This window comes from Ammospiza caudacuta, chromosome 16 (assembly GCF_027887145.1).
Source record: "Ammospiza caudacuta isolate bAmmCau1 chromosome 16, bAmmCau1.pri, whole genome shotgun sequence".
Classification (NCBI taxonomy): Eukaryota; Metazoa; Chordata; class Aves; order Passeriformes; family Passerellidae; genus Ammospiza; species Ammospiza caudacuta.
Genome location: NC_080608.1, coordinates 11,402,278 through 11,416,182, shown reverse-complemented (window position 1 = coordinate 11,416,182; position 13,905 = coordinate 11,402,278). Strand labels below are relative to the sequence as shown.

The 13,905-nt window shown below is 43.4% G+C and overlaps 1 protein-coding gene across 1 annotated transcript in view; it reads left to right on the top strand.

The window, feature by feature from the left end:
- ADAMTS2 (ADAM metallopeptidase with thrombospondin type 1 motif 2) overlaps window positions 1-10,255 on the top strand; it is a 174,334-nt gene extending 164,079 nt beyond the window's left edge. The window contains exons 20-22 of the mRNA XM_058815035.1: window positions 79-208; window positions 1,195-1,284; window positions 5,560-10,255. Of these exons, the coding sequence (XP_058671018.1) occupies window positions 79-208; window positions 1,195-1,284; window positions 5,560-6,020 (681 nt within the window). The 3' untranslated portion in view covers window positions 6,021-10,255. The remainder of the gene's footprint in view (window positions 1-78; window positions 209-1,194; window positions 1,285-5,559) is intronic.
- The last annotated feature ends 3,650 nt before the right edge of the window (window positions 10,256-13,905 follow it).

Sequence of the window (13,905 nt, the reverse complement as noted above, 5' to 3'; positions counted from 1 at the left end):
AGTTTAAAATGAAGAAGCTAATTTCTGATGTGTTGTTTGCAGAGGGTGGCTGGGGTGTAACTGTGCCTGTCCTTTCAGTGCTCTGTCAGCTGTGGCAATGGCACCCAGGACCGCCCGGTCCTGTGCCGCACCAGGGACAATGTCATCGGCCTGTGCAAGGACAGCAAACCAGAGAGCGTCAGGATCTGCAGACTACCTCCCTGTCCCAGTAAGGGCTTCTCCTCTATAGCTTCTGTTACTTGTTGAAAAAAATAATTATTTAATTATTTGCAATGCCTTCATTTAATTGATACTTGTGTGCTATGCCTGTTGGGGCAGGGGCACTACTCCATAGTCCCTGTTTTGAGTAGAATTCCAAATGTGGAGCTGCTGTGTGGCTGATGGGCTTCTTGGGCACTCTTCTCCTGCTGGGGACCTCTGCTTGGCCCAGGACAGCCTGAGACCTTGGGGCAGACCTCAGCACAGTGCTGATGGCCAGATGTGGGAGAGGAGCAGTGCCTGAGTCCAGCCCTGCACCCCTGAGACCTGTGGGGCTTGGCAAGGGGCTGCTGGGCTGTGGCTAACCAAGGATGCCTCTTTGCTTTCCCCACCTCCACCAACAGTTCCATTCTTTTTCATTCTGTCAAACACAAGTTATCTGCAGGGGTTATCTAACTCAGTTTTTAGAAGCTGTAATTAATTTGTTCCTCCTTAATCCAGGACAATAAGGCCTTTATCCTTGTTAGCTTTTCAGCTGTTTGCAAATTATATTTGTGAGATCATTTCACATATTCCTGTTATTAAGTCATTCATATTCTTTTTTTCCTGATGTATTTCTCAGGGTAGTTTTTGATTTCTAATTAATTAGAAGCAAGCTGTCAATTATAGTCTCCAATACAAAGATTTTAATGAGTCACTGTAACTAAACTAGACTGCATGTCTCTGGGGATGTGTGACCCTGCCATGAGAAGTGCTGCTGGAGAACTGGCCCTTGGGCTGTCTTCAGTGTTGATTGTGAAGCGTTGGGCACAAGCTGTAGCAACCTCCCCAAACAGCTCCTTTTGCCCAAAATCAGCTTGGTTGTAATCCTTCCCTGGGCTCCTTCACGACTGGAGCCCACTCACTGTCTGAGATTGTCCCCTTCTGACAGGACAACAGTTTAATGCTGCCTAACATCTGTTGTGTTGCATCTTTTTTTTTTTTCCTCTATTCAAGGAAACGTTTCTGATCCTTCAAAGAAAACCTACATGATACAATGGCTGTCAAGACCCGATCCAGACTACCCCATCCAGAAAATATCTTCAAGTAAAAGACCCATTTATAACTCTGCCTTTGCCCTTAAATGCATGCCACATCGAATGTGGACTTTGCCTTTTGCTCTCTTCTTCTCTCTATGCGGAAAGTTCCCTTGACTTTGCCAAGTTTAAATCTTGGGCTGAATCTGTTTTTTCACACCAGGCACTCGGTGCTCGGTGTCTTTCTTCTCTGGAGCTTGCGTAGCACTGGTGGTGGAGGTCTTGAAGTGTTGGATGTGTGAAGTTGGATCTCCACAGTATGTTGCAGTCCTCTGAAAGGGAGCTGGGATCGGTTTGCTTGTTGCTTGGTGGTGGTGAAAAAAGGCTCTTACTGGTTCCTGATGTTCAGTTTGATAGCAAAACTGAGAACTTATTGTGAATGTGATCACATCACAATAATGACACCTTGTAGTGCTAAAGTTCTCCTTTATCTAAAAACCCGAAATCTCGTAACTCTCTGGTTTCAGTTCGCTGACAGGGTAGTCTGATGAGTGGAAGAATTTTTTCATTCCATTTTCCTTTGTGGTGCTGTTGCTTTCCTCACCCTTGCTGCTCATTTTTTTATTCCTGACCCTCACCCTTATGTTTGTGACCTGTGGAGGGCTCACTGGGAAGCAGAAGCTGAGTTTCTGTCGGTTCTTCCCCTGCTGCTCTGATGCCATTGCTCTGGTCACACTCCTGGTGGTCGTTTGGGGGGTTTTTCCTCGAGAAAAGCTGCGGTCATTTTTTCCATCGCACAATTTTTGCCAGTTTTGCTCATTTTCACTTTAGAAGCAAACCCAAAGCAGAGCAGGCATGGTCCATGGTGAAGGTGGCGTGGTGGTGTTTTCCTTGACGTGGCGGAGGCAATATGATGTTTTCATTGACTACGATGTCTCCAGCTGCTCAGCATGGAGCTGTTTATACTCATTACATCTCTGGTCTTTTTTCACCATGTGCATGTCTGACTTGACTGGTATGGTTGTGTGTGTGTGTGTGTGTGCGTGTGTGCTCTTAGATGTGTCAACTGGCAAACATAACAGTGTGAACTACTACAGAATTACCTCAATTTTTATTGCTTTTTTTGCTTAGGAGATGAATTTTAGAAAAATGCCTTAATGTTGAAATGTAAATGGCATTAATTTACCAGATCCAGCTTTAAATATGAACAGTACACTGGTACCTTGAGTTAATGTTCATATGGAGTGTTTTTACTTGAACGATAACTATTGGAAGGTGGTAAATTAAATTGGAGGTTGATTTGCACAGTGCATATCCATATCTTCATGGAGACAGGATTGTGGCCTGACTTACTGAGATTTAACTGGCATTCGTGCTTCACCTTCCGTGTTTGTGTTGAAGATTTGGAATTCACAAGTCATAAACTTCTTTGTGACAGTCAGTACCAATAGTAGAAATGTAAAACTGCAGTCTTGGAGCAAATTACTACCTTATTGCTTTGATAATATTTTTTGGAAAAGTGGCATTTTTGAATCTTTGGGTCGTCAACAGTGTAGCACTTCAAACTTGTCATTATCATGTGATCACATATTAAAATTTTGCTGTTAATATTTCCTGAAACATGTTAACAATTTACATGACAAGGTGAAAAAGCAAAGACACGTATCTGGCACTGAATACTGTTATGTAAAATAATCGGTGTTTAACTGTATAAATATATTCATGACTGTTACCTTTAAATAGACAATGTTTAGTGATGTTCCAAGAGATGGGTGGCTATAGAGAATGGTGCAATAAGGTATCTGGGCATTGTGCACTATGTCTATATGCACTTTGGTTTATCAGGGATATTTTATTAGTGTTTTGTATGTATTTAACATAATATTAAAGATGTGCCAATTCAGTTTGCTTTTCAATATTTTTTTATGAGACTAATGTGTACCAAAGTGACTGTGAAACTGATTTATTTTTTTCTTACTGATGTTTTGAATATATACTTCCAGTCTGTCATGCATACTGCAAGTAAAAATAAATAAAAGTTCAGCAAATCTGGATATTTTGGTTTGGATAGAGGATCAAAATTTTATTCTGGCATTGAGAAGTAGCAGAGTTTATTTATACAACTTATCAGATGTCACTAAACTTATTACATAATGCAGTTTTATTTCCATGTATTGTTAGGCTTGACATTGCATGTTTTTGTTAGGAAAAAAGGCATTTTTCTAAAGGTGCTGTTACTGATTCTTTCAAAGCCAAGAACAGACCTGCCTCGTTAAAATTGCATTTAAATATTGTATCTCTTGGCTTTTATTATGGAAGCCATTTGGAGGAATATGCGTAAGGGTCATGCATCACAAGGCAAAATTTTCAAAGGAGACTCTTATGGGGTATGTAAAAATATAAATTGTATAGGCACATTCAGGCCTTTGTATGGAGCTGTGCATGCAGGTATGAACAGTTCCAGCTCTTAAAGGCTGGTTTGAAAATCTCTCCAAAACCAAGGTACTACTCTTATGTTCCTAAGGAAGGAGTCATTCCTAATCTCCAGCAGTATTTCAGTTTAGTATTTGAAAAACATGAAAAATACCTGGCCCATTCTAAAGCAGGAACTATAATTTTGCTTTTCTGCAACAAAAGCAACAATCAGAGCATAGATACAATGTACAGGAGGTGTTTTCACCTGCCTCAGCCAGCACTAGCATTCTAGAGCAGCAGCACCAGCTATTAGTTTATTTTAGACTGATATGTTTGCCAATGAAACACCCACGATGCCCTGTTTTGTTAACTGAGGATGAGTGGAGAGGTGGCACCTACGCTTTCCAAATCCCCTTTTGTGGCTGAACCTGCTCTGCTTCTCTCCTTTGCTGTGAGGGTGCTGACACGAGGCAGTGCTGTAGCAGGAGGGTGAGATGTGACTCCAGATCAGGCTGAGAGCACTGTCTCCCATCGGGTGCACTCTAAATAAAAGCAACTAATTGGAGTTACTCAGCCTTTACTGTAAGAGTAGGTGGAAATGTAGTAAGAGCAGGGGGAGAGAGACAAGTGATTTCATCTCTGTCTCAGCACTCTGGTCACAGAGAAGATGTTTCATTAGTGATGATGCCAGGTGTTGGTCAGTCTGCTTTTCTCCCCAGCCCTCTCCCCTCCTACAAACCCTCTGACTCTTCTCTCAGCATGGGCTGCATGTTGGGATTTTTCCTTCCCTGCAGTGCCTGGCTCCATTACTTCGTCCTGGAGGCACAGGATGGAGCTGAGGGGTGTCTGTGTGGGGCAGAGGACAGGCAGCTTTCTCTCCAAGGAGCCTGCTAGACCCCACCACCCATTCCCCCCCAATGCATACAGTCCTCTGCCTCCCCTGAGCAGAAATCACAAGGGTTTGGGGAATCTCTGAGTAGGCTTCTGTTTATGTTTCCCAGGCAGGAACACTTTGACCACTTCACCTTTAATGCCTCAGCCTACAATTTGCCACCTGCATTTCAGCAAGATAAGGATCTGCCATAACACCATATAGAGCAAATTATTGTAACTGCTATTGACAGCTTAAAGTTTACAGATTATCATTCTTTCTCATTTATTACAGTCATTGACACAAAAATCATGACTTTTACTTAGTCTCAAAGTCTTTAATGGGCTTGGCTCCATTGGACTGGAGTTTGTTGTTTCAAAGATATCAGCTCCCTTCTAGGAAGGAGTAGAAAAGCCTCATGGCACCACTTTTCTCTCAAACAGGAGACATGCTGAGAAAACACTATTTTCAGAGTAGGGGTACCTGGCAACAATATCACCCTGATTAGTGGAGATGGATTAATTCTGAGAATTATCAAAATAGGACTCGACTTTCCTGAGAGAGTCTGGATAAATATATGTTACCCCTGACTGTGGTTAGTCACTGTTTGGTTGCAGAAAAGCATTAAAAGGAGCAAATAGGGAAAAAATAGATTTCTTAATATAAAACTTCATGACTTTGTGGGAGTTCAGTGTAGATTTAGAAACAGCACAGCACAATCAGTGGGTTTTAAGTATAAACCAAGACAGTAGCACAATTCGTTGTGGCTTCACGGCCTTAAGGGTAGAGCTTCCAGGATGTGAAGGCATAAATTCAAGTGTGATGGTCTAGAGCTTGACTGGGGCTGGTACATACAGTTCAGGTCAGCTTTTGCAACTCTTGGAGTTGACTTTTAGGTTGAATATAAGCCTGCTTCTGCTTGTAGAAGGCTCATTTGCCAGTTTCCCAATCCACTTTAAATATCAAACCCTCCGCCCACTGCCAAAGCTTCAGCTGTGTTTCTTTTTCTGATTAATGTGGAGATGCTCTTTATTTATCTGTTCCCTTTTTCTCTTTCAGAAGATCATTGTCAAGGAGACAAGTCAATGTTTTGTCGCATGGAAGTTCTCTCCCGTTACTGCTCCATTCCTGGGTACCATAAGCTGTGTTGCAAGTCCTGCAACATGTACAGCAACCTAACAGAGGATGGCAATGCAACCAGTGCCAATGTAAATAAGAATAATGTCATTGAGGAGGAGCTCCTGACCACCCTCAGCCCTCCCGTGGGAGTGCCCACCACACAGTCTGCCACCAGCCCTCCTCTGCTTCCCAAAACACGGGCACCCCCTTCCAATGCCACTGAGGAGCACCCAGAAATCAATGCAGTGGATGTTCCCTACAAAGTTGATGGGTTGGATAACGAAGTACCACAGCACAACATCATTGCACGGAGGAGGCCTTATGAAAGGACAAGGAATCAAAGAATTCAGGAGCTGATCGCTGAGAAAATGAAAAGAGAGACTCTTAGGAAAATAAACTAAAATGGAAATATGGCACAAGCAACATTTTTCTCTTATAGAGATGTTACCAACATCATAGTATTGGCCATCGTAGAGACTAAGAATGGGGAAAAATCGAAGTGGTGCTATGGCAGAGATACCAAATTCTCAAGCCTACTATAAATGGAAATGACAGATTGTTTCATAAGTGCTAATCTGAACACTTTGATGGCTAGGTGAGGTGTACAGGGTACAGCAGAGTGTTAGTGCAATATCCCTACAGTGTCCCACTGAATCCAAACAAACCATGTTACTTAGGTCAGGTTAGCAGGTTTCTCAGTTACAGGCTCCTTAAAGTTTCTATGCCTGTGTAAAACTGCTTGGGAATAGTAATGGGAGTCACACAGTATGGCAGAAAGCAGTCCCAAGATAACAAATCCCTTTAACTCTGACAAGCAGGGGGTCAGCACTCCTGTAATGCTTCTGTGCCTTGCACAAACCCTGGCACTAGCACAGCCAGCTTCGGGAAGGCTCCTGGCACATGCCAGGCTTGGTTTGGCTGACCCTGGCAGAGCTGCTTCTGTGGCCACAGCTCAGCATGTGCTCACGCAGCTTCCTGAGCCAGAGCTGTGTAAGAAAATACAGAGAAAGCTCTGTAGCCATATATTTATGTGTAAATTAAAAACTGAAAAACAGTAGTTTACATACTTCCATAAACAATTTCAAAGGATTCTCCTAAACTTTTGGACACATGCAAGACATTTAGCAGGGTAGATCTGGCCAACTTGGACTGACAACATCCTAGTCTTTCTGTTTACAATTATCCATATTTTTTATAATCTTTAGGTTCCTGTAATGCAACAGCCTCAGTGATCCTTATTGGTTGGTGCTTTTTTTATTGGTCTGATTTTTTTTCTACCCACATTCTGTTTAACTTAAAGATGACTGGATTCTTGTTGTCTTTTCTTTTTGGTGCTTTGTTAAGAAAAACTTTTTTTTACCCCCAGATAGGATGCAGTTATTTTTGAGGAATTAATTTTGTATTATCTTCTTTCCTTAGGACAGCTTTATTGGTGCAGAAGTGAACAACTGTTTGCTGTGCCCTTACATGAACACACACACACACACACATATTGTGTATTCACAGCACCAGGTCTGCTAGAAAACTTTAAGATGTGTAACCTGACAACCCTTTGAGTACTTTTTTCCCCCTCAGGGTCATCATGGTTTTCATAGGTCATTTTGCATTCCTGGTTGGAGAACAGAAGATGAACTCAGCTTGTCTCTAACTCTGCCGAGACAGGGAGCATGGACTGGTTCCTGCTGTGGGTGGCATCTGAGCAAATTTTTTCCTGGCTTGGATTCTTCCATTTGTTTCTTCTTTGCTGGTAAATCTCCTGCAGAGTCTGGGGCTTCCCTGAAATCCTCTCTTTACCACTAGGTAGGTTTGGTGGCTCCAAGTTCATATTTTCCAGTCTGAGAGGAAGATCTCACCCTCCAGCCTGAGCTGGTCCTGGTTTGAAGCAGCACCAGCAATAAGCCCATATATAGAGTCACAAAATTATTGGGGATGTGCTGCATTCCCAGCAATGTGTGAGCTCTTCTCTGGCCCAGCTGCTGGCAAAGAGCTTCACAGGTATTGCAAGGTGAAGCATGTGTGACTCTCTGTGATCTGCCTTTGACTGAATGAACTGCCCAATCTCCTCTTCCAAATGAGCCATTCCTGCTGGAAAGGAGGCTAGAGCCTGCAGGAGCCTCAGGCCTCACAGCACCTACGTGTGGGACTGTGTTTGCCCTGAAGTGTGGCCAGAAGTTTTTGAAGCACAAGCCTGGTCTAAGAAAAATTCTCCATGGAGTTACTAGCCCAGGCAGAGAAGAAATGTTTTCAGCTGGGGTCGTGTCATCCAATGCCCCTTCTTACACAGGACCACAGTGATACACTTGGAGCAGCTCAGTGCAGGGATGGGAGCTACAATGAAGACCAGGATAGCTGGGAAGCCCAACAGGCCTGCTAAGAGTCCAGAGCATTAGAAAACATCTGGGCCAAGCAGACGTGGCTGCAGATGTGGAAGCAGCAAGAAGCACAAGCAAAAATCTGTTCTGGTTTGGAGGAGTGAAACTCAGGCTGTGCAGTTTGGCAGCACAGTGGGAACAGTTCCACCCCAGACTTTCACTGCTGGGACATGGAGTTCTCCTGCAGACAAAGGGTGCTTGTCCTTGGTGTCCTGTCCCCCTGTCCCAGCCCTGCTGGCTGTCACACAGCCACGGTGTGCAGGCAGGCCCAGGCAGCCTCGTGCCAAGGGATTTGTGGTTGCCTACAGATGGGACAAGTTTGAACAACAGTGTAGGGTCAGGTCACATCTGTGCACAGCAGCAATGTAGTAATGAGCACTGAAGGGAAAAAACCTCACCATTCTATTTATAAGCAAGGGAGATGTGTCTAAATCAACATCATTTCAGCTGCTGTGCCATGGGAGACACTTCTGCAGCTCCCAGCCTTTAGTCATAGTGTTTCTTGCCTTCCACGTTTCCTTTACACTGATGTGGTTAGTATAAAACTCATCTTTTCCCCTTCAAGTTAATATCCTTTTAGCTCTGTGGACAATAAAAATAAACCACAACCCCCAGCTTTTTTCATAGACTAGGAAGCTCATCCAAGCATATGAAACTTAGGAAAAACTTTTACAAACCCAAAGATAGAAAGGGTTGAAGTTGGATTTATATAGATGGGGAGGTAAAAGTTTGGTGCCTGGAGGGTACCAGTCTTACCCTCTGGGGTTTTTAAAGACCCATTGCTCCAATCCTGAGGTAACTCATCTAATAGATTCTGTTCTGCCCTAGCTTCTGGAATAGGCAGAGTGAAGAAAAACCACAGGAGGCAGTGCCCACAGCTCAAAAAAAGCATTTTTCCAGATAAAGTGGAAAGTTCTGCTGCCTCAGGGAGCAGGAACAGCCTCCTGGAAGGCTGGTCTGGGGCTATGTTAGGTCCTGTGTCATTAGGAACCCAATGCAATGCCTGGTGGCATCTGCATTTTGGAAGGGCTTGTTTCCATTCTCAGTCTCACCTTTTGAGATATTTAATTTGATTTGTTTCTCAATGGTTTAAATTCTACTGAATATTTCTCTAGCTGTTTTTTTGGGGAGAACACTTAACTACCTGAGGCAGCAGCTTCAGTCTACATTGCTCAAGACATCGAGAGGCTGATGCACCATCTCTTTGAGGAGCAGGAGCCACCAGCTGCCTTCTCTTCACACTCTTCCTGTATGAGAAGGGGGGAAGTTAAGTCTCTTCAGACCAGAAAAGATGCCTTCTTTTCAAGCTGCCATGGGTTCTTCAGAAGGTGTTTTTTTCAGCATTCCCCAAGAACATGTGCATCACTTCTACTAGAAAACACAGCACCAAGCTGTATTGATAAAGAAAAAGCAGCCCAGGACAAAAGATTCCTTTATCAATTTTGCTCTCCTGAGCTGATCTCATTTCTGTGTCATGCAGTGGAAAATTTGGTCATTTTTTTGTTTGGTTGAACTTTGACAACTGTTTCACCTTCTCTACAATGCTGTAATTGGGCAAGAGCATCATCACAGTGGATCTTCTGTAACGAGTTTGCTGTTGCCCAGGTGCTGCATTTTCAGACACAACAAGCAGAAAGCAATATTTTAATGTAACCTAATCCCCAGAAACTAAAGCAGGTTTATAAAAAAATATATTCCTGCAGAGACCATCTCAGAGATCTGAGAGATAAAGTAATGTGCTCCCACAAAGCAATGTATTTATGATCTCACCATGCAGGTACAGTTTTCTCAATTGCCATTTTTCTGGCTGTCTAAACTTAAAATCCAAGTGACAGCTCCTCATGAAAAAAATCCCAAACAAATTCTGGTTTCTTTGGCTTCAGTCATCTGCCATTTTTTTCACCATCATTTCTTTAAAAATTTCTGTTATCTATTATGAACGCATCATTTTTTATATCCATATATCCATTCAATATTTAGAGTCTCACAACACCTCCATAGAATGCTTTCAGATATTTTGAGAATTCTAGAAACGGTGCTTTACCAGTACTCAAAGGGGTTTTTATTTTATTACATAATGCATTTAATATCTTATTTACTCACCTACAATGCACAGTATTAGCTATGTTCATCTGAATATCTATATGCAACTTCCATTCACTTACATATGCTTTAACAGAAATTGCAATAAATAGCCATTTCTTGTATATTAAAAATGTATATACAAATTAGAATCTTTAATTTTATAATTTATTAAATTTAAATGTCTGTGTTCTTTTGCAAAAAAAAAAGTGTTTGGCTTTTCCCTGTGCTTTTTTCATTGAGTCAATGTTATGCAGAGATGCTGGAGGAGGAAGAACCAGCATCTTCAGGTTCAAAACCAATTCAATTTCTACAATTTAATGAAGTGGGATTGGGATACACTTGCTGCCAAAGTCCTACATCCTTGTTACAACATCCATTATCCAAGGCTAAATATCATGAAGTCACTGGACCAAAACCTCAGTTGACAACTTCACAGAAATTAATCAAACTCACTTAAACCTGCTTGAGGCCCAAATCCATCCTGGGCCATGTATCATCTCTTTAAAAGGCTCAGTGATTTGGGCTTTTATTCAGGACTGATGAGTGAATTCTGCTTTGCATATCCTATTGATGAAGTAATTGCTCCTTTCCATGAAATCCTTTTGCACACATTCTCCTGCTTTATCCTGTACACATGTAGCTGGGTTCCCTTTAAAGCATAATTGAATCTTTCTCATCTGATTGAAGTTTGTTGCTTGAGGATTTGAAAGATCCCTGCTTACTGTGATTATTCAGTGAGCACCACGCTATGCATTCAAGTCCAGCGTTCTTTAATCAGGTAAGGAGCCACCTCAACACTTTCCATCTGGAAAAGTCATTTACACATTTAAATGCCCCAGTAAAACAGTGGACAAGCCCAAACCTGGGGCTCATTTAATGTAATAATTCATGCAGCATTTACAGCTGTGACAAGGGTTGTATTTAATTGCCTTTTGCTTTCATAGATTTTGAGATTTTTAGAGTATCCATGGCAAAGGGTGTCACATCCACACCCCAGACACGAGGGACACCCAAGGTGGGGTCAGTCATGTCCAACACCTCTCCCTCCCACTGGTCTTGCTCTCTCTCTCTCAAATGCCAAAAGATGACACCCACAGGAGGCCTTCCCTTCCTCTCCTTGCCTACATCACATTTTTATCCCTTTTCACCATCATCTGGCTCTGAGGATTTTATTTTTTTTTTTAAGGCAGCTCAAGGAGCTGCAATTCCAGGCCAGGAAAGCAATTTTCAGGTTATTCTTAATTACACCAGGCAGAAGGCAGCAGCTCCTCCAAAGTGCTGTGCGAATTCAACTCCCCTTTCCCACAGCGAGGGGGGCACAGGATGATTTCCAGGGTGTTTGCACAGCGTGTTCTGGCTTAACACTGGGCTTTGCTCACAGGAATCAAAAAAGGCTCCTGAGCCTTCCTGGGAGAGAAATGCCTGGAAACTCCGCTAGGGACGTGTATGTGTGTGTGTCCATGTGAATATGTGTTTGCATACGTGTGTTTGTGTGTGTGTGTTCGTGTGTGTGTGTCCATGTGAATATGTGTTTGCATATGTGTGTTTGTGTGTGTGTGTTTGTGTGTGTGTATTCGTGTGTGTGTGTGCATGTGAATATGTGTTTGTGTGTGTGTGATTGTGTGTGTGTGTTCGTGTGTGTGTCCATGTGAATATGTGTTTTGTGTGTGTGTGATTGTGTGTGTGTGTCCCTGTGAATATGCGTTTGTGTGTGTGTGATTGTGTGTGTGTGTGTGCATGTGAATATGTGTTTGTGTGTGTGTCATTGTGTGTGTGTGTTCGCGTGTGTGTGTCCATGTGAATATGCGTTTGTGTGTGCATGTGAATATGTGTTTGTGTGTGTGTGTGTGCGCGTTCATTGCTCACCTTTGCTCTCCCCCTTCCCTCTCCCCACCACGTTTCCCAGTCCCTCCTCCTTTAGCCACTTCCCAAAGCTGAGCAGGGCCCGGAGCGATGGAGCCGCAGAACCACATCAAGCACTTCTAAATCTCATTAGAGGAAGGCGCAGAGAAGGATGACACGTGTGGGAGAAGCCCGATCCGGGTTAACCTCTGGGTTTTCCGCTCCATCAGCAGAGCGCTGTGCCCAGCATCCCCCGGACGGAGCCGATCCGCGCAGCCCCAGCGGCCCCGGGGCTCCCGGCACGGCTCGCCTCGGCGCAGCCGCCGCTAGATGGTGGCACGACACAAGAACTGCGAGCATGGAGAGGCCGCTGGACCGCGACCCCGCCGGGAAAATCCCTGGGTCTGGGGGGATGCGCTCGGGAAGGGCCAGGGGAGTCAAATCCCCTCGGCTCAGCGCCCATCACGGGTGGATGGAGCGGAGATGCTGCAGGGCCGCATCGTGCCCTGCCTGGAGGAGGGAACCTGCAGGACAGAAACACAGACAACGCCTGCAGTGGAGAAATAGAGCCACGATCAATCCAACCAGCCAAAACACCGAAAATAACTCAAGAACAAGCTGTTTTCTGGGGTTATTTCTTAAGGCATCTAAACATATCCTAGCCCCTTCAGAAGAAAATTTAGAGGCCAGTAACATAAGAAGTTCCATTGATGATTGTAATTTAATTTTTAAAAATCTTTGATTAAAGAAACACAGCAGCTATGGAAAGACATACCTGTTTTAAGTGACCCGGGCTGCTGGCAGGACAGGGGGTTTCATGTGACCCTGGCAGGAGAAGGTTTTCAAGTGATGGCAGTGCTGCCCTCACTGAGACCTGCAACAATTCACAGTGCTCACTCTCCAGCCTCTTTGTGTGGTACATCCAAGAGGAACCAACCCACACCAGCGTTCAGACACTTTGGGACATGTATAATCTAAATGATGATGAAAAATTCATCCATGCAAAGGTACAATTTAAACATAGGCAGATCAGTAATAACAGAAATGGCGTTCTTAGAGCAAGCATTCAAAGTTGCACCTTGTTTCTTTTAAATTAAGATTTTTTGAGGATGCAGGTGATGAAAGAAGAAACCAAATAGCTGTGGTTGAGGTAAACATAAAAAGAGATATATTATATTTGTCCCTCCCATGTAGCATGTTCTATTCACTGCATCATACCTTTAAGAAGGAGATAACTCCAGCAGGGAGGAGAGACTCACCAGGGCAGAGGAACCATCTTGAAGACTCTTTTTAAAGAGGATGTATCCATGCACATCTGCACGTTTGGAGTTTGTTTCCAGCTCAGTGATCCTCCTCACACAATGTTTTTCCCAAGCTCCATACAGCAGCTGTTTAGCATAGCTGATGTCTGAGGGTTTTTTTCCTTTAGATGGTAATCACGTTTCCTGCAAGCAAGAAGGAAAAATTGAAGGTCTGAGTTACTACAGCATGATCCCTGAAGATCATTGCTGTTAGTGAATTTAATGCCTGAAAGGTTGTGGGTCATTTCAGCTAAATTCAGCTGTTTGGCACCAGAAGTCCAGAGAAATAGCTTAAGCTTACGTACCTGTTATGTTGAAATAATAAGCAATGGCTATTTCCGGAAGAAAAAATAATCTGCTTGGAACCATATCCCAAAGGGATGCAAAAGTCTGCTGAGCTGCTTATTTCTTTTTAATGGAGATGAAAAAAAAAACCTGAATGATGAGTGTGGGCTTGGGTGACTAAATCAGCTGTTAAAGCCAATTCCAGCCTGAATGCTGGTAACACAGAATATTTGCATTAAAACTAAAGTAGTGATTTTTAATTAAAAATTTCTGCTTTTTTCTTCATCCCTCCAGCAGGTCAGGACAGGCGTTGTGGGGAGCAGCAAGGCTCAGAAATGCAGTCACACTCCCTGGCCTGGGCACACAGGGGTGTTGTGTGGGATGGCTATTCCCAGGAAAGA